General features: G+C 46.4%; 1 protein-coding gene across 1 annotated transcript in view; it reads left to right on the top strand.

The window, feature by feature from the left end:
* Window positions 1-25,365, top strand: part of LOC147120255 (uncharacterized) — a 345,184-nt gene that overhangs the window by 107,857 nt on the left and 211,962 nt on the right. The window contains exons 9-23 of the mRNA XM_085985900.1: window positions 3,261-3,314; window positions 4,868-4,921; window positions 5,093-5,146; window positions 5,288-5,332; window positions 7,677-7,730; window positions 8,123-8,167; window positions 8,303-8,356; window positions 11,703-11,801; window positions 11,918-11,962; window positions 12,395-12,493; window positions 15,245-15,298; window positions 15,838-15,945; window positions 21,451-21,504; window positions 21,622-21,720; window positions 21,833-21,886. Of these exons, the coding sequence (XP_085842026.1) occupies window positions 3,261-3,314; window positions 4,868-4,921; window positions 5,093-5,146; window positions 5,288-5,332; window positions 7,677-7,730; window positions 8,123-8,167; window positions 8,303-8,356; window positions 11,703-11,801; window positions 11,918-11,962; window positions 12,395-12,493; window positions 15,245-15,298; window positions 15,838-15,945; window positions 21,451-21,504; window positions 21,622-21,720; window positions 21,833-21,886 (972 nt within the window). The remainder of the gene's footprint in view (window positions 1-3,260; window positions 3,315-4,867; window positions 4,922-5,092; window positions 5,147-5,287; window positions 5,333-7,676; window positions 7,731-8,122; window positions 8,168-8,302; window positions 8,357-11,702; window positions 11,802-11,917; window positions 11,963-12,394; window positions 12,494-15,244; window positions 15,299-15,837; window positions 15,946-21,450; window positions 21,505-21,621; window positions 21,721-21,832; window positions 21,887-25,365) is intronic.

Below are 25,365 nucleotides of genomic sequence, written 5' to 3'. Positions count from 1 at the left end.
AGTGTGAAGGAGGTACCGGGAGAGTGAACTCAACAATACAGCGGCTGGTCCGATAGCTGCAGCGGCCCGTCCGATATTCTTTTCTCCCCCGACCCGACCCGACCCAACCCGCGGCCCGTCCGACATTCTTTTCTCCCCCCCCAGACCCGACCCGACCCCACCCCCGACCCGTCCGATATTCTTTTCTCCCGACCCGACCCGAACCGCGGCCCGTCTGATATTCTTTTCTCCCCCCTGACCCCCCCCGGACCCCCCCTGACCCCGACGACCCCCCCCGGACCCCCCCCGACCCCGACCCCCTCCCCGGACCCCCCCGACCCCCGCCCCCGGACCCCCCCTGACCCCCCCCACTGGACCCCCCCCCAACCCCGATCCCCCCGGACCCCCCCACCGTCCCCGATCCCCCCCGGACCCCCCCCCTGACCCCGACGACCGACCCCGACCCCCTCCCCGGACCCCCCCGACCCCCCCCCACTGGAACCCCCCAACCCCGATCCCCCCGGACCGTCCCCGATCCCCCCCGGACCCCCCCCGACCCCGACCCCCCCTGGACCCCCCTGACCCCGACCTGAACTGCAGCCCGTCCGATATTCTTTTCTCCCCCCCCACCTGACCTGATTTGCGGGCCAGCTTAGTAGGAGTCAGCCGATATCTGGCTTTCCAGAGAAGCAGGAAGGGGAATGAGACACGCAACAGTCGCAAGAGGTAGCCTGAACTTTTAAAATTTATATTAAATACAAATTTCCCAGTCTTATAATAATACCTTCTGAAATCCGAAAAATTCTGAAAACCGAAACTCAGCTGGTCCCAAGGCTTTCGGATAAGGGATAGTGTACCTGTACTATGTTAAAGGTGCTATATAAATGCAAGTTGTTGTTGTTGTTTCTGGTCCCAGCCCCCGATCCTTCATGATCTCCCCCCCACCCCGTGCTCCTCCGGCCACACACCCCTGGCCCCCACGCGATCCCTCCCTCCCTCCTTTGTGTGGCGTAGTGCCACAGACCTACCCGCCCGGAGCCAGCCAGCCTCTCAATCTGGCCGGCTGCAGCTGGGAAACTGAGGTTTCCCATGCAAATCAGGCCCTGCCATTAAATTCGACAGGGCCTGCGGGAAACCTGTTCTCCCGGGTTTCCCGACCACTTCGGAGCCCCCTCCCCACTCCCATCCCGTATTCCCTATTCAGATTTGGCCCTGCGTCTGTCTACTGTACATGCCTTGCTTCTGAGTCAAAACTGTTCTTGGCTTTACACCCACATGATCAAAAGAATTCTGAAGACCATTTTACCTGTCGTGATTTTTTTCCAACAAGTTTGGAGTATTTCCTTTTCAACCCACCTTATCCAAACAGGGGGAATTTTAACTCTCTGCGCCTGGCAGGAACCAGGTGGAACAGGAGTTAAGATCCAAGCGGTCCACTACTGCTCTTTTCCAGCCCAGCGACCATTCTAATGCTGCTGTTTTCTTGGGTGGTTGAGACATCTGCCTGACTCAGGCGGGAGCCTCAGGAATACATGCTGCAGATGCTTCGCTCCGTAAAACCTGTCAGGCAAGTTCAAAGCTTTTACTTGTGGGGCCGAGAAGAGCATGCATGCTGCCTCCCCCCTCCCCGCCTCCCCCACCACCCCCAACTTTTGACCCGTGAAAACCACCCAATCCCCCACTGGACTTACCTGACTGCCGACCTGGTGGCTTCGGGGTCACCCCACCTTCACCAATCCAAAGCTTGCCAGCTGCCTCTGGATGCCCGTTTCAGGTGGGCAGCTAACTGATGGAATATTAATGAGGTCTGGCCATTAAAATGGATCAGGCCTCCCATTGCATCCCATCGTCTTTCCACCCATCCAGGAGCTAAAATTCCCCCCTTTGTCTTTTTTAAGTTATTAATAATTTTCTTGACATGAACTGTCTGGATTCCCACTCACTATTAGTAACATTACCATACTTCGGTTGCCGAGCTTCATTCTGCAAATTTTTAGTTATGGCTACAAAGCCTCTATTAAAAAGTCAAGCATCTGAGGGGGCGGGGAAGAAGCCTTTTATTCTTGAAGTTTCCTAACTGCAGCTGTTGAGTTACATGTGGCAATTTGAAAGCCCAGGCAACACATTTCTTTTTGCATTTACATTTCTTACTTGTTGTTATGTTTTGCTTACATTATCTGGTGGTTTACAAAGGGCTGCTCTTAATGCTGTTTGATGGTAGATGACTCCCAATTCAAAAGACATATATTTGAGCTACAGGGGAGTCAGGGATTATGGAGAGCGGGCGGGAAAGTGGCATTGAGGCCAAGATCAGATCAGCCATGATCTTATTGAATGGTGGAACAGGCTCACAGGGCCAAATTGCCTACTCCTGCTCCTATTTCTTATGTAGAACACTAAACTCTATTAGTATTGGCAGTTTAAGATATATATGAAAATTAATGGAAGTATTGATGTAACATTTATTTGTGGTTTGTGAGACCCTTTACTAAGCACCTAACCAACCCAAGAGACTGAGATTTTGGACAATCCCCGTTTATTCATTGCTCCAGCATGTCGATTTGATGTAAATGTGTCCTTCCTCAGGACTTGAAGTGGTGCATGTTTATCCTTCGGCATGTCTCTGAGTTTGAATGCTTCAGAGCTTTAATGGTCCTCTGACTATTGGTTTAAGTTATTACCTTGGCTCATTGGGGGCGCTAGGTTTATTGCTCTCTGTTATTAGGTAACCTCCGCAAGGCATTTTTGGTTCTTTACTTTTTAAAATTCTGTTGGCTGCAGATATTCTAATTTCATAATGACTTCATCCCTGTCCTACCTGATTCATTATTTTCGTACAATTTTCATATTTCTTTGAAATAGTGTGCTTCCAATTTGAATTATTGAGGGTGAAATTGATCTTCGCCAATAGTGTGAAATGGGCTCATAGCGAATCGACAGCCCGTTTTCCACCCGTTTTCCATTAAAGTCAACGGAAAATAAATGTAGTTGTGTGTAGCAGGATGTCGATTTGCTGTCAGCCCATTTCGCGCTACTGACAATAAAACGATTTTACCCCCATTGTGTTGCCCAAAGAATTTCTTATTTTTTGTTATTTTTGGTCTTTGAAGTTCAGAATCTGTCTATAAACTGCTGATCTCATCAGCATACAGCTAAAAAAACAAGTTCCCCTAGCAATGTGGGCAATTCAGCAGTTTTTTTACATTGCTATCTCATCATTTCACTATTATTTTTACATTATCTGCACCAGGAATGACTGATTTTGCAATGTTTAAAATTAGGGTGCACCTGGCACACAAGGAAGAACTGGTGAGCGTGGAATACAAGGTCGTCCGGTAAGTAAAGATAAAGTAGAAAATTAATATAATGACTGTAGCTGCAGATTGCTACATGATTTAAATAAATAGAGCAGTGAACTAATTAAATATTGAATGAACAGGAGACTGACTGAGCCAATTGTTTGTTTTTGGTCAGATAGGTGTCAGGCACTCTTAGAAGCCCATCAGCATGCTTAAAATGGTCTCCAAGCTAAGTCCACCACCACTATTGACTAGATGTGGTACATAGCTTTGCTCCCATCTGTTGGTTATCGGATTGCTTAGCTCTGTCTATAGTCTGTTTAGCATTGAGGTAACCCTGTGTATTAGCTTCACTAGGTTTGTAACTCATTCTAAGATTGACCTGGTGCTGCTTCTCACATGTGGAGAAAGAAGGGACAGGGTACTGAATTTGGATGATCAACCATGATCTCATTAAATGGCGGAACAGGCTCGAGGGGCCGAATGGCCTACTCCTGCTCCTATCTTCTATGTTTCTATGTTTCAGCACCAGCTTCCAGCTGTTAGTGAGGAGGACTTTGAGGGGTGACAGGGCTGAGATTGCCTTAGTCTTATACTGGTACAATGCCTGGGTCATTGCTGATAGGTCTTTTCAATTCTCATCTTCTTTGACTTTGTAGCAATTGTTTAATGATTTCCTAGGCCTCTTCAGTGGGCTTTAAATGTCAAACACATAGTGTAGACCAGATCTGATTACCAGGTTTATTGAATTCAGCTTCACAACTTGCCATGGTGGGTTGCCAGTCCAGTACCATAACTACTAAGCTACTGTACAGAACTTGCCAGAGAGACCTTCCAAATCCAGCCACATCACCTTAGAGCCACCTCGATCCCAAAGAGGCCACCTTCCCCAGGAGCATAGCCACTAATTGGTTATTATATGTGTGACACATGCGGATTTGAGCCCTTGTTGGGCATACAGCAGGTTTCAGAAGCACATGGTGAGCACTGGAGCTCACCAGAAAATATATAAATGCATTGCCATCATCCTCCTAATGACAGCATGGACACAAACCAGATCCCACAGTAGTTCCACTAGCTGGATTTTCAGGGCTTCAGACTATCTACTTGTCTCACTGACTACTGTGAATGGGTGCATGTTCTAATACCCAGGCTCCAAGTAATGCCTTCTAGCCTTTTGTTTCCTTATCAGCTAGATTATGGAGATCTGTATTTAGCATGGTTAAAGAATCCAGGCAGGGCAGCGTGCAATGTGCCAGCCAACTTGAAGTTCTAGACATCCTACGTCTAATGCCACATACCAGGCTTACTTCAGCTGCTGACAACTGTGTTATCCAAGTGCTCCTGTAAGGAGCTTTGGCAAAGGTGCGCCCACCATGAAGCTCATTCCTTTCTCCAGGAAGAAGTGTTTGTTTACCATGATACCAGCCTCCATTCTCAGGATCCAGAAAAAGTTGGTTGAAGCACAGAGTTCACCTTGCTCATATTATTGTGTGTTTCTGGCAAAACTGTGATCCTGTCACCCACAGCACACTATTAATGGAAAAGTGCCCTTATTCAAAGACTTAATGCCATTTACTTTCTCAAAGGGTGCTGCTGGTCAACCTGGTATGCCTGGTATGCCTGGAATGAAAGGTCACAGAGTAAGTATCTGTGTTTGTCTACTTTATCTTTTAATTGCATTATTATAATAGGATAATACTAATATTAATATAATTATTGACAAACAATTATTTAAATGCACATACTAATCATTACACTGGAGCAATATTATACATATTATTAGTCCGCCTAATTATCTGTGTCTTTGATAGGGTTTCAATGGACGCGATGGTATTAATGGTGAATCTGGTACTTCGGGTGCAAAGGTGATTGTTTGTTTATTAGACAATATTTTTCTTTAAATCAACAAGTGTAGTTTCATTTTTTTTAAAGAAATCTTATTACATATCAACAGCACTGGCTGTCACTACCAGTATTCTAATGCTTTTTATCTGATTCTAAAACAGGGTGAAGCTGGCTCTCCTGGGGGCAATGGTTTGCCTGGCCAAATGGTAAACAATTTTACAAAATGTCTAAGTTGTGATGGGCAGAGAGTGTGTGAACATTGGCACAAGTTTGTTCCTTCGTAGCTCTTCCCATCTAAAGTTTTGCTCCAATGGCAGGTTTCCTCTGCAATGTCACAGTTGGTTGACCTTGGTCTGTGTGCATGGGTAGCTCAGGGAGGATAGGTGCAGTAGGTCTGTTCAAGGTGTAAATATATATCTCTCTCGTGCATCCTCAGATCTTTTTCTTCCTTTGCCACAACTAGAGAAGACAGCAGTTTATCTGTAGGATGCCCATGGTTAAATTTGGAGTACTGCCAAGTTAAATTGCAATTGACTATCATTTACAGGCAGGAGACGCAGTCCTGCTTAAAAAATTACAAAAACAAATTGCTAATCTAGGCTGAATCTAACAATTATATATTTACATAGTCAGAAAGCAAAGAACACTTTTAAGAGCAAGCATCAAAATGCTGCCTTCCACGCAGCATCCATTTTACATGGGTACATGATGACAACATGGAATTAAAGATGCTGATTATGGGTAACGGAGTAATTACTTAATTAGGGTATTTTGTGGAGCCTTACTGAGGGAATGGCATCACACATACAATTGCCTTCAGCTTCCATGGTCACTGCATGGATACATAATGATGCATTGTGCAATTTGGGCAAGCAACAGGCCTAAGGCAGACGTCGATGACTGCTGATGCTACACATTGAAGAATTTGCCTCATTTCTTTAAATTGTTTAAAGTTGTCTGTGTTAAATCTAGACTGGTTATTAGAAAGCTTTATATTAGCCAATACATTGAAACCATAGGGCTGATTCCCTGATTGGGCGTTCCCAGGAGGAGGAATGCTTGAAAGGAGCCCAGGATGAAAATTGCAAGTGCTTGGATTTTCCACCCATTAATTTAAATGGACAAAAAAATTCATGGCTGCATGCCCAAAATCTCCCACAAGCCATTCTCTGCGAGACCTGCTCCTCAGCATTGACTTGGATAGAAAACTGCTTGGCAGACAGAAAGCAAAGAGTTGGAATAAACGGGCCTTTTTCCGAGTGGCAGGCAGTGACTAGTGGGGTACCGCAGGGATCAGTCCTTGGACCCCAGCTATTCACAATATATATTAATGATCTAGACGAGGGAACTAGATGTAATATCTCCAAATTTGCAGACGACACAAAGCTGGGTGGGCGTGTGTGCTGTGAGGAGGATGCCGAGAAACTCCAGAATGATTTGGGCAGGTTGGGTGATTGGGCAGAAGCATGGCAGATGCAATATAACATGGATAAATGTGAGGCTATCCACTTTGGTGACAAAAACAGGAAGGCAGATTATTATCTGAATGGCAATAGATTGGGCGAAGGGGAAGTGCAACAAGACCTGGGTGTCCTTGTGCACCAGTCGCTGAAGGTAAGCATGCAGGTGCAGCAGGCAGTTAAGAAGGCAAATGGCATGTTGGCCTTCGTAGCGAGAGGCTCTGAGTACAGGAACAAGGATGTCTTGCTGCAGTTGTACAGGGCCTTGGTGAGACCACATCTTGAGTATTGTGTGCAGTTTTGGTCGCCTTATCTGAGGAAGGATGTTCTTGCCATGGAAGGAGTTCAGCGAAGATTCACCAGGCTGATACCTGGGATGGCAGGTATGACGTATGAGGAGAGATTGGGTCGATTGGGCTTGTACTCGCTGGAGTTTAGAAGAATGAGAGGGGATTTCATTGAAACTTATAAAATTCTGACAGGACTGGACAGACTAGATGCAGGAAGGATGTTCCTGATGGTCGGGGAGTCCAGAACCAGTGGTCACAGTCTAAGGATAAAGGGTATGCCATTTAGGACAGAAATGAGGAGGAATTTCTTCACCCAGAGAGTGGTGAACCTGTGGAATTCTCTACCACAGAAGGCAGTAGAGGCCAATTCATTAAATATATTCAAGAAAGAGTTGGATATATTTCTTAAGGCTAAAGGGATCAAGGGGTATGTGGAGAAAGCAGCGACCGGGTACTGAATTTGGATGATCAGCCATGATCACATTGAATGGCGGAGTAGGCTCGAGGGGCCGAATGGCCTACTCCTGCTCCTATCTTCTATGTTTCTATGTTTCTCAGCTCAATCAGGGAATCGGCCCCTGGGAAACTTATAAAAGAACAAAATAGACAATTTTTCCATGTAGCTACTTTATCAAGTTCTTCTTTCCGTTTCATCCACAATGATCACCAGCTGACTGTGTTTGTAAATGTGTGCTTTGATTTTTATAGATACAAATGTCTGTTTTTGAAACAAGCAATGTTGAAATGGATTTTCATTTTATGCGGTGAAATGACTGTTTCTGTTCATTGTTGCACGCTAGGGTCCTCGTGGTTTGCCTGGTGAGAGAGGGCGCAATGGATCCCCTGGAATATCTGTAAGTACAAACTTTAACACTCACCCATTCCTATTGAATGGAATATGTCTACCATATGACATCAATATTTTGCTCCAGACAATATCAGTGACAACACTATACATTATAAAATGAAAGGAATCCTGTTACCCATTATATGGTAGAACACTAAATAATAATTATAGCATTGTAAGGAGTTGGGATTGGTCTGGGGTCTTGAAACTGGTAACAGGAGCTTAATATTGATATTTAATATTTTGAGCAACCTTATAAAGTTTCATTTTGATAATGTTTGTGAGTTTAACTCTTTGAATTTCTACCTTAGTTCCTTTAATTGCATTTCAATTTGATTTTATCCTTAAGATTTTCCAACGAAAACAATCTCTGAACAAGAAGCTATGTTATTTTTTTAGGGAACCCGTGGTCATGATGGTCATCCTGGCAAAGATGGTGCATCTGTAAGTGAAGTGCTGTTTTCTGAAATGTATTTTTTAATACCCCCCACATTGTATGTTCTTCATTTGCTAAAGCCAAATTCTCTTTATTTTATTCATATATACATGCATGTAAAACTTGGGTTTTTTTTCAATTAGGGCTCTCCCGGATCTCCTGGTACCTCTGGTTTTCCAGGTCGTGCAGGAGCTAAGGTATGTTGTCCGGGAAGCATTTCTCAGGCTTGCTTGATATTGTAAATTTAACAGCTTCAAACAGAGCTATGTGATTACTTGGAATGAGTTCAGAGTTTCAGATGATTTAGATTATCGGTGTTGCGCTTAGAATCTGCCCCTGTATAGATTCACCAAACTGAGATTCTTCTCAATGGAGAAGAGAAGACTGAGGAAATATTCCAATTAATAAGGCTCAGCAATGCGGAGATTCAATTAGGGATATTTGATTTGGTATAGAATAGCAAAACAAGGGGACATGAATATCAGCTGAAAAGAAGGAACTTGCACTTATATAGTACTTTTCAAGACCAATGAAATACTTTTGAGGTGTAAATCACTGTTATAATAAAAGGAAATATGGCAGCCAATTTGTGTACACCAAGTTTCCACAAACAGTAATGAGATAATGGGGGAGAAATTGGGTGAGTAGCGCCACCTGTTAGCGCCTAAAGAGGCAGGCAGTGGCTGTAGCGCCACTGGCTGCGCCTCCCGCGATATTCAGGAGGGGCGCGAATGGTGGCGTTAGCCTGTTGCGCTGCGCTGCGCTGCCACCGATGACATCATCGGTGTGTGCAGCGCCCCATTCGCGCCCCGTTCGCGATATTTGGTAGCGAACGCCGCAGTTGCGCCGTTCGCTACCCGCGCCCGGTTCACGGGGCCTTACTGTGCCGGCAGCGGCGCAAGTTAAGGTGGAGGTGCGGGGCGGCCGCTTTTTCGGCAGCCGCCTGCCAGCACCTCCGTCCCCGGCCTCCTAACCCCCCGCCCCCCTGCGGCATTGCCGACTGTTTCCCGAGAGCCCGGCACTTCTCCTTGGTGCCGGGCTCATTTGCCGGCACTCGCGAGCGGGGATCGCGCTGTTGCAGGCACCTCCCCCTTAACAGTGGGAGGAAGGCCTGCGGTACCGCAGCGTGCCGTGCCGCAGCGTGTGGCGCTGCGATAATCAGTTTCAGCGCCCTAAGAGGGACGCGGAGCGCCTCGAGCCTCGCCCCGTGTCCCTTGAGGGGCACTGAAACTGAATTTCTGGCGATCGGTATTACTCCGATCGCTGCGCTCGGGCAACTTTTGTGCCACTTTGGCGCCCCAACCCAATTTCTGGGCCAATATGTTTTAGTGATGTTGGTTAAGGGATAAGTATTGACCGGGAAACGAAGAAAGCGCCCCAGCTCTCATTCGAGTAGTCCCTTTCATATCCACCTTAGAGGGCAGATGGGGCCTTGGTTAAGCATCTCATCCAAATGATGGCACCTCCAACTGTACATGCATTGAAGTGCCAGCCTAGATTATGAGCTCAAATCTCTGGCTTGAACCCATGAACTTCTGCATCAGAGTGAGAGTGTTACCACAAGCCAAAATGTACACTTGAAAAGACAGAGATTTGGGCAGCAAGAAATAAAGCATTACTTCATTGAGAGGATGGTCAGTTATTTGAAGTAGTTTACCAAGAGCGGGTTGTAGATGGAAGTAGTTAATATCCCTTCAAGGTCAAGTTGGACAGGGTCTTGAAGAAAAATATATAATCGGTTACAATTGTTAGTACAGTAGGAAGGTGGACTATATGGACCCATGGGCCCCCAATTTTATAGGGCACACCTCGCTTGGTGCAAGTGAAGTGGAATGGAACCCCTGTCCCCCTGGAGTTAATGACATGGACCCATATTGCAGTAATTTAAATGACCAGTGTGGACACATCAAAGACTTGCACTGGTTCATGTTGATGTAGCTCCCAGCTGCTCCAATAGGGGGGCTCAAGGCCCTTCCTGGGCTAAAGGAAAACAGGAGGTAAGTTTATTTTTTGCTTCTCAGGGAGAAATTTTTGGGCATTTTAAAAATGCTCGATCCTAACTGGGAGCGTCTGGGACCTCTCTTCAGGCCTCAGAGGGCCTGCGTTTTGAAGCATTATAAGAGCGAAATGGGCAGAATTTCTTGGGGCAGCCTGGGAATTCCCCAGACATGCCCCCTTGACTTGGGGGGCAGGTAGAAGATCCACCTTCTTCCCCCTCCCCACTGGAATTTAAAAGGGCACTGCAAATGGGGCGGAATCGTGGCAGAACTGGTTCCTGCTCCAAATTACTGGCCCTTTAATATTTTACTTGGTTCCCTGCAGGCCGATGGCTTGATTATTCCCAGCATGGGAATGCCCACATTCCGCCTCACTCCTTCTAATACATAGTTGGCCCTACATCGTTGAGACCCAGCGTATCTGTTTTCTGAGCGGTTGCACTGGTGTCCTGACAAAGTTTTTAAAAATTCATTCACGGGATGTGGGCATCCCAGTCAAGGCCAGCATTTATTTCACATCCCTAATTGCCCTTGAGAAAGTGGTGGTAAACTGCTGCAGTCCATGTGGTGAAGGTACTCCCACAGTGCTCTTAAGTTGGGAGTTCCATGATTTTGACCCAGCGATGGTGAAGGAACAGTGATATACTTCCAAGTAAGGATGGTGTATTACTTGAAGGTGGTGGTGTTCCCAATCGCCTGCCGCCCTTGTGCTTATAGGTGGTAGTATTTGCGGGTTTGGGAGGTGCTGCCGAAGAAGGCTTGGCGATTTGCTGCAGTGCATCTTGTAGATGGTACACACTGCAGCCACGGTACGCCGGTGGTGGAGGGACTGAATGTCTAAGGTGGTGAATGGGGTGCCGATCAAGCAGGCTGCTTTGTCCTGGATGTTTTGAGCTTTTTGAGTGTTTTTGGAGCGGCACTCATCCAGGCAAGTGGAGAGTATTCCATCACACTCCTGACTTGTGAGACACTCGCTGCAGAATACCCAGCCTCTGACTTGCTCTTGTAGCCAACGTTCCCTCTAAGCTGTCTGCCGGTTCCACACAGCCTGGGACCAGCTTTTCAAATGTGAAATTTCACACACGCACAAAACTTTGAATGGGTCCATTAAAGCGATTGCGCACCCAAAAAAATTAGGTGGAACATTGTTTGCAGCCACTGTATTTATGTGGTTGGTCCAATTAAGTTGGTCAGTGGTGACCCCCCCAGGATATTGATGGTGGGGAATTCGATGATGGTAATGCCATGAATGTCAAGGGGAGGTTGTTAGACTCTCTCTTGTTGGACATGGTTATTGCCTGGCACTTGTGTGGCACGAATGTTACGTGCAGTTATGGTGGAAGACCAGCAGAATGGAACCCACAAGGAATTCTGGCTCCAAAACCTGTAGGAAGAATGATGACATTAAGCCACATTATATAAAGTCAATGTTTAAGGACAGAAATTAATCTCTATTTTTGGCTTGCAGTTTTGATTAAAATTAATGTATCCAATAGCTCACACTGTTTTCAAAGTATGTTTTTGCCTTTAATAATGTACCTTGCAGGGTGAATCTGGTGAGAGAGGTTCTCGCGGTTCTGATGGTACTCCAGGATTAAGAGGCGACCCAGGTCTTCAGGGCCTGGTTGGAATTTCAGGCAAACCCGTATGTAACTAATTATCCACTGAGACCCTTTACATCTACTTTTTAGTAACCAATTGATAAACGATTGAAAAATCAGAAAATAGCATCTGAGAATCTGTTACTGATTTGTATTTTAGGGGAATTCTGGGAAAGATGGATCACCTGGTACTCGAGGTTTACCGGTTAGTTACAACAAAATCACTTTATTCATTTATAGTGAGAATATACTACAAATACAGTAAAGTAAGGCCTTAATTAAAGAGCAGAGGATCAAATAAATGTTGTCGTCTCTCATTGATTTGGACTGCATTTATCACATGAATATTATTATCTGAATGCCAGGCCATTTAACAGTTTGATATGAATTATTTGTTCCTTGACCGCATGGATTCGGTAAAGTATGATGCAACTACATTTATTGAATAAAAATCTGAAAACATTTTCAAAGGTCTGATTGAAGCATGAAATGCACCTATTGCTTTAATTTAATTGTTCTCTTTTTCAATTCTTGTGACATCTTTTAGTCAACATCCAGTGTGCAGGATTTAAAAATGTACTTCGTAATACAGCCTTGACTAGAAACTTTATTCACACCAGTTTTCTTTACATTTTAGGGTCCTTCTGGTATGCCTGGCCACCCTGGTGGAGCAGGTCCAATTGGTGCCCCAGGTCCATCAGGCACTAATGGAGTTCCAGGGTCTAAAGGTCTACCAGTAAGTGTTTGCAATAGTTGTACTACTTTATTGCACTAGTGACAATCCTTGCACTTTATACAGATGGGCTGGATTTTGTCAATGGGGACATGATGGAGGCGGGACTCCCACTTTTTGGGTTGTAGTCCTGCCTCCATCGATTTGTGGCCAACCCACGCGATGTTCCCTTGATTGACCTTGTTGAGCCTGCCCAGTATAGCAGTATCCACCTACAGTGCAAATATTAGATAATGATGAGAATTACATTCATTTAATTTATTTGAATTGTGCAAAATGTTCTCATTGTTAAAAATCTATTGGTAATATCTGCTGTAGAAAAGTAGTGAGAAAGGTGATGTGGCAGACGGCACAGGAAGACAATGGAGGCAGATAGCGGCAACAAATTCAAGAGTTGCTTACAAAATGAAAGAGGCAGTGGAGAAGTATAAGAAATGGAGAACAGTATAGTACTTTTCAAACTTTGTAACTGACCAGGCGGACCATAATGATCCTTTCAGGGCCTGTACATTCTTATAATTAGTTATACAAATTCTGCAGTTTAAAAAAAAATGTAATCTCTGATTCTTGCTTTACAATATTTTTGTGACCAGTTTGATGGACTAGTGCAATGTAGCTTCCTCTACGATTCCCCACAAAACAAGTTCTTGCTCTTAGCCATGCTGCCAGATTAGAAGCCAAATGTTTTGCTCGAGAGCAGGAAGGGAGATTGAAGAACAACTTACACAGAACTGCTTTCAGCCACCTTCCAGCAGCTGGTTACACATTAGCAAAAACCAGAGCTGATCACCTAGCTGCTCTCTGATAGGAAATATTGTAAGGTTCGAATATAAGGAGGAAAAATATAACTGAAATGGACAGAAGTAAAATTCCACATATGCTTTCATATAAACCATTAGTTAAAAAAAATGAGTGGCAAATGGTTAACAAAAGCAAAATACTGGGGGAATTCTGAAATAAAAACAGAAAATGCTGAAAACATTCCAGAGGTCAGGCAGCACCTGTGGAGACAGAACGGGGTAGATTTTGCCGAACCTGTCGGGAAGAAGGCGGGACGTCCCCTTTCGGGTTTTTGACCCGCCTACTTCGACGTCCGGCCAATCCGCACGATTTTCTCTTGATTGACCTTGTTGAGCCTGCCCAGCGGGCTCAGCAGGCCAATTAAGGGCCACCCGGCAACAGGTGACGTCACAGACTGAAATTTCATCTGTCAAGAGTTCTTTGACAGATGAAATATCAGTGTCTCACAGCTGTTTGAAGCTGTGAAACACTGACACTCTGAGTTCTAAGCTGAGTCATTCTGCACAGACTCAGTTAGAACTCTTACCGGCACTCAAAGCTGAAGGCTGTCACTTTTGACAGATTGCAGCCGTTCAGCTTTCAGTTCCGGCTGAGTGATGCGCTCCCGATGGCTACAGGAAGAAAGGCTGTGAAGGTAAGAACAGGTAAGTAAAAGTTCTTTACACACTTTAGACACACCAAACACACTTACCTTTGCACTCATGCACCCATCACTCACCTGAGCGCCGACATCGCGACCCCTCCAACTCCTTCAATCCGACGGCCTGCCTGCTTTACCTGGCGTGGTTTGGAACCGTCGGGAAACCCACACGAAACCCCTCAAAATAGGGATTAGGCTAAAAATTGCCTGTTAACTACCTGTTAACAGGCAGTTAATTGGCACTAATCCCTTCCCGCCTGGTTTTGGCGGGTCCCAGTGCGGGGCGGGTCTCCGCCACCCCTGAAACTTACGTGGGGCGGGGTTTTGGGCGGGATGGTGTCGGGACCCCCAAATTCGGGATTTCCCCCCCCCCCACATGCCTGAAACCCCGCCTGACGGCTCCCCGAAAATCTGGCCCAACATTTCAGGTTGCTGACCTTTCATCAGTACGTATACATACAGGATATATGGCTGTCAGTTGTGGTGTAATGTTTCTATACTTAGGGCTCCTGATTAATCAACTAATGAACAACAGATTCCAGCGTTGCTTGTGCTCATTTGATTCATGAGTGTACTGCAGATGTTCTGTTTAAGGTCATAAATGTTTTGGTAATAAAAAGGTGCCATTGTTGGTTGACAGACTTATCCATAGTTAGTGATTTTTACACCATGGTATAATCTGTTTGACAGAACTTCACTAACTTTGAGCGCTGTTCTAATGGTGAGTTCAAGGTTCAAATCCTTCTGAAATTCAGCAGGTGGAATAACATTGAAGGGATCAGCATTTGAATGTTCTCAGATGAAATTCCAGGTTTAAGTAAACCTACTCTTTTTTTGTGGAGCTGTGTACTTTATTATAATGTGCCTGCATTAAACTTATTGAATGACATGACCCAACATTGCTACTGTAGACTATGATAGTCTTCTTATTTTGCTCTGAATATACATTGAGAAATACTAATTGATAGAATTTACTAAATCTCAAGCTCAATCTGGGTGTATTTGTACATATCTTGCACCATTTTTAAACCACTAGGGTTTAGATTTGTAGTTCAGTTCAGAGTGTTCTTATTCTGAAAATCTTTTTGTATGTTCTTCATCTTCTACTTCCATTGCAATGTTGACCTTTGCACTTTTCTCAGGCATCACTCTTGTAGAGGTTAGCTTTAAACGTGTTCTTCTCTTACAAAATACCAAAGAAATTCATTATTTATATATAATGATTTTACCTAGCTGTCTTTCAAACAGAAAAACAATTTAATTTGCTGACATTGTCAATATTTTTTCTAACAAGATGCAATTCACTTTCTTAGGGTGAATCTGGAAAATCTGGACCATCAGGTGAACCTGGTCCTAAGGGTGAATCCGTAAGTCTTCTCACTTTGTACCTTTCACTTTGAACTAGGAAAATAAATTAAATGACCAAATACTTAAATTAGAATTATTTTTACTAAGATATTTAAATAATGGTTTAGTTTTAATAATTTTATAATTTTAATAACCTTTCTGTTTGTGCAAATATTAATAGAATAATTCAGTTAGTTGGCAAATCTAAGCTGAGGTTGATATAGTAATTATGAAATGCTTCCCTTTTTATTAGTCTAAAATCTTTTGTAGTAACAGCAGAAAATGATTATATAAAAAAACTGATACACCCACTTCAAATCTAACAATCTGTTTTTCCTTTTGTTTGGGGGATTATGGAAGGCAAGGGTCGTATACCCTCATGCATATTATAACACAACTACCAGGCGGAGAACATTGCAAAAGAAGAACATCCAACATCTATTCTTATATAGACTGAAAGACTGAGAGCAATATGCATGTCTATGAATCTACAAAAAAGATATACTAAATTGCCGAATCTAATTCACACTTTGAACTTGTATCTTTATCTTCTTGCTAGGGCACACCTGGAGGTCCCGGTCTCCCTGGCTCCACTGGCGAGGACGGTAAAAGAGGTCTACCCGGTGGAGCAGGGCCAGTCGGTCCAAATGGTTCTCCTGGCGAGAGAGTAAGATGGAACCTTTATCACATAGTGAAAAAAGAAACAATAACAATTCATTGTAAAATATATAACAATTGATAAATATAGATCACTATATAGCATTTATAAAATTGGAGCTTTCTATGTGAATATCTACGCTTCTAAAATAGGCAACATTGCATAATAGATAGTTGCTGTACTGTATATTAGTAAAAATTACAAGGGGAGATTACACAAACTAGGGTTGTATTCCCTGGAATTTAGAAGGTTAAGGGGTGATTTGATTGAAGTTTTCAAGATATTAAGGGGAACAGATAGGGTAGATAGAGAGAAACTATTTCCACTGGTCGGGGATTCTAGGACTGGGGGCATAGTCTAAAAATTAGAGCCAGGCCTTTCAGGAGTGAAATCAGGAAACACTTCTACACACAAAGGGTGGTAGAAGTTTGGAACTCTCTTCCGCAAATGGCAGTTGATGCTGGGTCAATTGTTAATTTTAAATCTGAGATTGATAGATTTTTGTTAACCAGGGGTATTAAGGGATAGGGGGCAAAGGCAGGTAGGTCACAGATCAGCCATGATCTCATTGAATGGCGTAACACGGCTTGAGGGGCTAAATGGCCTACTCCTGTTCCTATGTCCTATATTCCTATGGTATTGCCAGTCCTCATTTCTTATAAAGGGTAAATCCATGAACCTGTTCTCCAGTGGGGATATTAAAGATGTACTGGGATTGAGGCAGGACTACAACACTGGTCCACAAGTAATTCCATTTATCTGCCTTTTCTCCATATCCCTTGATACCCTTACCCAACAAAAATCTAGCATTCTCAGTATGAAAATTTCAATTGACTCACCATCCACAGCCTTTTGGAGAGAGAGTTCCAGATTTCCACTACCCTTTGTATGAAAAAGTACTACAGGTAGACTACCCTTTATCCGGACTTCCGAAAACCGAAACCCTCTAAAAACCGACGGTTTTTTCGTTCAGCGTAAGTCGTGCGTACGACTTACGCTGAACGAAAAAACCTTCGGTTTTTAGAGGGTTCCGGTTGCGGAAGTTCGGATAAAGGGTAAGTCGTGCGCACGACCCCCCGCCGACCCCCCCGCCGACCCCGCTAGCCCCGACAACCGCCGACCCCCCCCGCGGACCCCGCCGGCCCCGACAACCGCCGACCCCGCCAGCCCCGACAACCGCCGACCCCCCCGCGGACCCCGCCAGCCCCGACAACCGCCGACCCCGACAACCGCCGACCCCCCCGCGTACCCCGCCGGCCCCGACCCCCGCCGACCCTGACTGACTTACGCTGAGCGTCAGCGTAAGTCGTGCGCATGACCCCCCGCGGACCCCCGCCGACCCACCTTCCAAAATCCAAAATTCTCCTTTATCCGAAACTCGGCTGGTCCCGAGGTTTTCAGATAAAGGATAGTCTACCTGTACCTGATTTCACTTTTAAATGGCCTCACTCAAATTATATTATGCTTTCCTGTTCTGAATTCCCCCACCAGAGGAAGTAGTTTCTCTGTAACTACCCTATCAAAACACTATATAATTTTAAAGATCTCAATTATATCACCCCTCAGCCTTCTAGACTTAACATAGAAACATAGAAGATAGGAGCAGGAGTAGGCCATTTGGCCCCTCGAGCCTGCTCCGCCATTCAATGCGATCATGGCTGATCATCCAAATTCAGTACCCGGTCCCTGCTTTCTCCCCATACCCCTTGATCCCTTTAGCCTTAAGAAATATATCCAACTCCTTCTTGAATATATTTAATGTATTGGCCTCTACTGCCTTCTCTGGTAGAGAATTCCACAGGTTCACCACTCTCTGGGTGAAGAAATTCCTCCTCACTTCTGTCCTAAATGGCTTACCCCTTATCCTTAGACTGTGATCCCTGGTTCTGGACTCCCCGACCATCGGGAACATCCTTCCTGCATCTAGTCTGTCCAGTCCTGTCAGAATTTTATAAGTTTCAATGAGATCCCCTCTCATTCTTCTAAACTCCAGTGAGTACAAGCCCAATCGACCCAATCTCTCCTCATACATCATTCCTGACATCCCAGGTATCAGTCTGGTGAATCTTCGCTGAACTCCTTCCATGGCAAGAACATCCTTCCTCAGATAAGGCGACCAAAACTGCACACAATACTCAAGATGTGGTCTCACCAAGGCCCTGTAAAGCTGCAGCAAGACATCCTTGTTGCTGTACTCAAACCCTCTCGCTACGAAGGCCAACATGCCATTTGCCTTCTTAACCGCCTGCTGCACCTGCATGCTTACCTTCAGCGACTGGTGCACAAGGACGCCCAGGTCTCGTTGCACTTCCCCTTCTCCCAATCTATTGCCATTCAGATAATAATCTGCCTTCCTGTTTTTGCCACCAAAGTGGATAACCTCGCATTTATCCACGTTATATTGCATCTGCCATGCTTTTGCCCAATCATCCAACCTGTCCAAATCATCCTGGAGTTTCTCGGCATCCTCCTCACAGCACACATTAAGGGAATACAAGCCATATTTATTTAACTCTTTAAGCCCTGGTATCATTCTGGTGAATCAGCTCTGTACCCATCCAAAGGATTTCCTGAGATTTAGTGCCCAAAACTGTATAGACAACATCCATAGACACTCCCACATCTTGTCCACCATGCTAGTGACCTCTTCAAAACATTGGCCCAGAACTTGGTGTTGGGGGCTTGCCGCGCGTGCAAGCCCCCGATGTGCACTCACCCTGCGCGCCGACATCTGAAACCTGGCCCGCAGTGGATTTCCTTTCAGTGGCCAGGTTCAGCTGTCGGCGTGCTGTGCTAACCTGGCCCAGCGGCGTAGTTAGTGCAATGTGCCGGCTGGGATCAGGTGAGCACTGTTCAGCCAATCAGGGGAGGGGAAACTTCATTCATAAGTTTGAGAGTAAGAACTGTCAAACTCATGAGAAGTACTGCACCCCAAAACACTACTTAAACTTTAAATAAAATTTCAAAAAACATCCCAATCATTTAATTAAGTATAAATAAGTTAAAAAAAATAATTTAAACAATAATTTTTTTTGTTGAAAAAATAAATTTTTAATAAAAAGGGTCTAAAACCAAACTTACCTTATTGTAGATCCTTTAAAATAATAAACCTGTGGGGAAAAAAATTCTACCTTGCACTAAAACACCACTTACCTGTAAAAATAAATACTTACGTGTGCTTTTTACAAGCGTAAAGACCGGAGGCCTTTACACATGCGCAAATCCCCCAAAACAGAGGAAATCCAAGACGCACGCGCTGCCCCTACAGCGCACGCGCTAACCTCTTCACCTCTTGGGTTAGAGGAGAGGAAATGCCGGTTTTCCGCGCATGCGCTGTGCATGCTGAAAACCGGCATTTCCTCCGGCCAGACGCGTGAGTACCCCTTCCGTACTCACGCGTTTGGGGAGGAATTACTGCCCCATTAATTCAATTCAATTCAAATCGCTTTATTGGCATGACAAGGTACATCTTATGTTGCCAAAGCATCGAAAAACATTCATGGTTGTACACAAAAATACAGATCTATCCATACAGTGTATAAACAGATATATCCCTGAGTGTATAAATATACATTCATATAATTTGTATATACTCTTTTCTTATATTTAGTAGTTGTCCCTCTGTTTATGGCAAGCTGTAACATAGTGTGCTGCTAAGGTTACACAATTTCTCTCTTCCCCTAGTAGGTATGGGAGTTTTGGGTCGTCATTCAAATTTCTGAATTCCGGGCATATTTTTGTGAATTTTGGGTAGAAATTCTCCCTTATGCCCTGATATTTTCTACAAGCTGTGAGGAAGTGCACCTCTGTCTCCACCACTCCCTGACTGCAGTGAGAGCATATCCTGTCCTCTCTTGGTAGCCGGGTCTGCCTGTGTCTACCTTTTTCGATCGCCAGGCTATGTTCACTAAGTCTGTACATTGTCAAGGTTTTTCTCAGTTTGCTATCCTTTACCATGGTCAGGTAATCAGCCATGTTGTATTGTCTGTTTAGGGCCAAGTAGCAATTGAGTTTGCTTTGGGTTTTTGTTGTTTCTGTCCAATATGACAGATATTTTTCCTTTTGCTTAGCGACGATTGTGTTGGGTCGAATTCTTTGTGTTACGCTGTCACTGTCCTGGGGCTGGTTATTGTTAGTAGTTACTTCACTGAGTCCCAGGACTAGTTAACTGAGATTCATCAGACATGACCTACCCTTTATCAATCCATGCTGACTCGCATTTTTGATCAGCTGATACTTTTCCAAGTGCTCAGTAACTTCCCCACAATTTTTGTTATTATTAATATTAATTTCTCAATATATTTATTTTAAAAATTGCCATTAGCTTTGATATCCCTTGCAAGTTTTTTTTCCATATTCCTTTTTGCACCTTTCATTACTTTCTTTGTACCCTCTGTTGATTTTATAACTCTCCCAGTCTGCTGGATTACCATTTTTCCTTGCATTTGTGTAAACCTTTTTTTTTAAGCTTGATACTGTCTCTTACCTCATTTGTTGATCATGGTTACTTAACTACACAAGTGGAGCCTTTGCCTGTTCGGAGTATGTATTGGTTTTCTATCATACCAAATACTTTGTGTTGTCCCAAATCATTATGGTAGGGCAATTAATTATTTATAGCTCATGATCTGCTTTGTGGATCCCTCTAGATCAGCAACATCAATGATTAGACTTAAGTTACTTTAAAAGTCAATGGGGGTAAAAATTGGGTTGCTTTGCGCCTCCCGTTAGTGCCCTAAGAGGGCGCTAATGGGGCGCAAAGCAGCTAGCGCCCGGGCCCAGCGCCGCCCACGCCTCCCGCGAAATTCAGCGGGAGATTAGCGGCGATGCTAACCGGTAGCACCCCGTGGCGCTGAGCCACCGGCGATGATGTAATCGCTGTGCGCAGCACCCCATTCGCACCCCGGCCGCGATTTTCAGGAGCACCCCCTGGCTTACCGCTGGATGCTATGTCCGACAGGGTCAGGGGGGCCTACCTGCAGCCAGGGAGACGCAATTTAAAGGCAAGGTGCGGGGCAGCCATTTTTGTTGCTGGCCGGCTGCCAGTACCAGCCTACACTCCTGTCCCCGGCCTCCTGACGCCCCCCCTCGGAGTGTTGACTGCGCTCCAAGAGCCCGGCAATTTTCTTGAGTGCCGGGCTCTTTTACCGGCATTCCCGGTCCCCGGGGAACAAGCTGGGCCCTGGGTCGTGCTGTGCAAGGCCCCTCCCCTTTAAGAAGGGGAGGAAGGCCTGCAATACCGCGGCATGATGTGCCGCAGCGCATGGCGCTGGGGCATGTAGCACCGCAATATTGACTTGCAGTGCCCCAAGACAAATATGGGGCACTTCCAGTAGCGCCCTGCTTCCCTCTTGGGGCGCAACTACTCAAGTTCCGGTGCAGGGGCGCTAATTTTTCCGGGGCGCTAAACCCGGCAAAGTTAACGCCCCAAATGGGGCGCTGCTCAATTTTTAGCCCAATGGTTTTGTATAATTCTATAATAATGGTAGTCTGACTTTCTGTTCTTGTTTCTAGGGTCTTCCTGGAACGCATGGGCCTCCAGGTGGGAGTGGCCTACCTGGTGAAAAGGTCAGACGATTTCTTCATATCTAAATTTAGCTTTAATAAATGTTGATACATTTTCCTCATTTTCAACTGGCTGAAGGTTTCCAAATACCTAATTATATGTTACCTTCATGATAATAGGGTCTTCCAGGAGAAACTGGCCCATCTGGTCCCGTTGGATCTAGAGGTGCTAATGGTGAATCAGGTCGTCCTGGAGATGCTGGTATCCCTGGCCAAAGAGTAAGAAACATATAATTTCTTAAAATAAATAATAGGAAAAAATGGTTGGAAAATTAATTTTAGTAACAATGCATTTTATCTTTTTATTTCTAATTGCCTTTCTTTGTTTTAGGGACTTACAGGAAACCCAGGAAGCCCTGGTCCACATGGTAAACCTGGACCACAGGTAATTTTCAAAAAGACATTCATAGATAAAGGGCATTATTTCCCTCTTTAAATAAACTGTCCAAAATAAAGGTCTGACTAAAGACCAAAAGTGAAAGCCTATTTTCCTCTTGTTGGGTTGACCAGCAGACTGTCAGAATGCACCAGTCATTATGACGGGTTCACACCTATCAAGCAGCTAAACCCATGGATTAACCAAGAGAGAATGACACATTCATAAATCACTGATGCAATCAGTAAAACGGAAGGAAAAAGTTGTGCTGGTTAGAAGTTTTCATAGATCCCATTAACTGCTCAAAACATGCACATTTTCCTTCATGTAAATATGTGTAGCCCTCACCTGCACCCACCACCATCCTTCAGTTCAATTCTCAGTGACAACTATCAGCGAACATCCATTACATAAATTGAAATCAATGAAATAATGGCTGACTTGCCAGCTGAATCAGTTTTGCTTCCTTCCATTACTCAGCTTCTGAAGCTATCCATTAGAAATAACTTACTCCAATCTACATTAAGAACAGTCAACTTATTGGAACTTGCAGCTAACAAACTAGTCATTGTTAAATAGAGAGGAATTGAAGGATAAATGCTTGTTTCAGGAACAGAATCAAAGGAATCAATGAATCACTAGTACACAGGAGTAAAATGGTTGACAAGTCACCCATCATTTAATTTATGTGGGCTTTCATCAGGGGCCTCAGCTGAGAGCGGTCAGGGTGGGTTACACTGTGGGGTCAGGGTGGGTTACACTGAGGGGTCAGGGTGGGTTACACTGAGGGGTCAGGGTGGGTTACACTGAGGGGTCAGGGTGGGTTACACTGTGGGGTCAGGGTGGGTTACACTGAGGGGTCAGGGTGGGTTACACTGTGGGGTCAGGGTGGGTTACACTGAGGGGTCAGGGTGGGTTACACTGAGGGGTCAGCGTGGGTTACACTGAGGGGTCAGGGTGGGTTACACTGAGCACGGTCAGGGTGGGTTACACTGTGGGGTCAGGGTGGGTTACACTGAGCACGGTCAGGGTGGGTTACACTGAGGGGTCAGGGTGGGTTACACTGAGCACGGTCAGGGTGGGTTACACTGAGGGGTCAGGGTGGGTTACACTGAGGGGTCGGGGTGGGTTACACTGAGGGGTCAGGGTGGGTTACACTGAGGGGTCAGGGTGGGTTACACTGAGGGGTCAGGGTGGGTTACACTGAGGGGTCAGGGTGGGTTACACTGAGGGGTCAGGGTGGGTTACACTGAGGGGTCAGGGTGGGTTACACTGAGCACGGTCAGGGTGGGTTACACTGAGGGGTCAGGGTGGGTTACACTGTGTGGTCAGGGTGGGTTACACTGAGGGGTCAGGGTGGGTTACACTGAGGGGTCAGGGTGGGTTACACTGAGCACGGTCAGGGTGGGTTACACTGAGGGGTCAGGGTGGGTTACACTGAGGGGTCAGGGTGGGTTACACTGAGGGGTCAGCGTGGGTTACACTGTGGGGTCAGGGTGGGTTACACTAAGCACGGTCAGGGTGGGTTACACTGAGGGGTCAGGGTGGGTTACACTGAGGGGTCAGGGTGGGTTACACTGAGGGGTCAGGGTGGGTTACACTGAGGGGTCAGCGTGGGTTACACTGAGGGGTCGGGGTGGGTTACACTGCGGGGTCAGGGTGGGTTACACTGAGGGGTCAGGGTGGGTTACACTGAGCACGGTCAGGGTGGGTTACACTGTGGGGTCAGGGTGGGTTACACTGAGGGGTCAGGGTGGGTTACACTGAGGGGTCAGGGTGGGTTACACTGAGGGGTCAGGGTGGGTTACACTGTGGGGTCAGGGTGGGTTACACTGTGTGGTCAGGGTGGGTTACACTGAGGGGTCAGGGTGGGTTACACTGAGGGGTCAGGGTGGGTTACACTGTGGGGTCAGGGTGGGTTACACTGAGGGGTCAGGGTGGGTTACACTGAGGGGTCAGCGTGGGTTACACTGTGGGGTCAGGGTGGGTTACACTGAGGGGTCAGGGTGGGTTACACTGAGGGGTCAGGGTGGGTTACACTGAGGGGTCAGGGTGGGTTACACTGAGGGGTCAGCGTGGGTTACACTGAGGGGTCAGCGTGGGTTACACTGAGGGGTCGGGGTGGGTTACACTGCGGGGTCAGGGTGGGTTACACTGAGCACGGTCAGGGTGGGTTACACTGAGGGGTCAGGGTGGGTTACACTGAGGAGTCAGGGTGGGTTACACTGTGGGGTCAGGGTGGGTTACACTGTGGGGTCAGGGTGGGTTACACTGAGCACGGTCAGGGTGGGTTACACTGAGGGGTCAGGGTGGGTTACACTGAGGGGTCAGGGTGGGTTACACTGAGGGGTCAGGGTGGGTTACACTGAGGGGTCAGGGTGGGTTACACTGAGCACGGTCAGGGTGGGTTACACTGAGGGGTCAGGGTGGGTTACACTGAGGGGTCAGGGTGGGTTACACTGAGGGGTCAGCGTGGGTTACACTGAGGGGTCAGGGTGGGTTACACTGTGGGGTCCGGGTGGGTTACACTGAGGGGTCAGGGTGGGTTACACTGAGGGGTCCGGGTGGGTTACACTGAGGGGTCAGGGTGAGTTACACTGATGGGTCAGGGTGGGTTACACTGAGGGGTCAGGGTGAGTTACACTGATGGGTCAGGGTGGGTTACACTGAGGGGTCCGGGTGGGTTACACTGAGGGGTCAGGGTGGGTTACACTGTGTGGTCAGGGTGGGTTACACTGAGGGGTCAGGGTGGGTTACATTGAGGGGTCAGGGTGGGTTACACTGAGGGGTCAGGGTGGGTTACATTGAGGGGTCAGGGTGGGTTACACTGTGTGGTCAGGGTGGGTTACACTGAGGGGTCAGGGTGGGTTACACTGTGTGGTCAGGGTGGGTTACACTGAGGGGTCAGGGTGGGTTACACTGAGGGGTCAGGGTGGGTTACACTGAGGGGTCAGGGTGGGTTACACTGAGGGGTCAGGGTGGGTTACACTGAGGGGTCAGGGTGGGTTACACTGTGTGGTCAGGGTGGGTTACACTGAGGGGTCAGGGTGGGTTACACTGAGGGGTCGGGGTGGGTTACACTGAGGGGTCAGGGTGGGTTACACTGAGGGGTCAGGGTGGGTTACACTGAGGGGTCGGGGTGGGTTACACTGAGGGGTCAGGGTGGGTTACACTGTGGGGTCAGGGTGGGTTACACTGAGGGGTCGGGGTGGGTTACACTGAGGGGTCGGGGTGGGTTACACTGTGGGGTCAGGGTGGGTTACACTGAGGGGTCAGGGTGGGTTACACTGAGGGGTCAGGGTGGGTTACACTGAGGGGTCAGGGTGGGTTACACTGTGGGGTCAGGGTGGGTTACACTGAGCACGGTCAGGGTGGGTTACACTGAGGGGTCAGGGTGGGTTACACTGAGGGGTCAGGGTGGGTTACACTGAGGGGTCAGGGTGGGTTACACTGAGGGGTCAGGGTTGGTTACACTGTGGGGTCAGGGT

This window comes from Somniosus microcephalus, chromosome 4 (assembly GCF_052327205.1).
Source record: "Somniosus microcephalus isolate GS21.2 chromosome 4, FLI_Smic_1.0, whole genome shotgun sequence".
NCBI classification, from domain to species: domain Eukaryota; kingdom Metazoa; phylum Chordata; class Chondrichthyes; order Squaliformes; family Somniosidae; genus Somniosus; species Somniosus microcephalus.
Note: the sequence above shows the minus strand (reverse complement) of the source record. Positions and strands in the feature narration are given on the sequence as shown.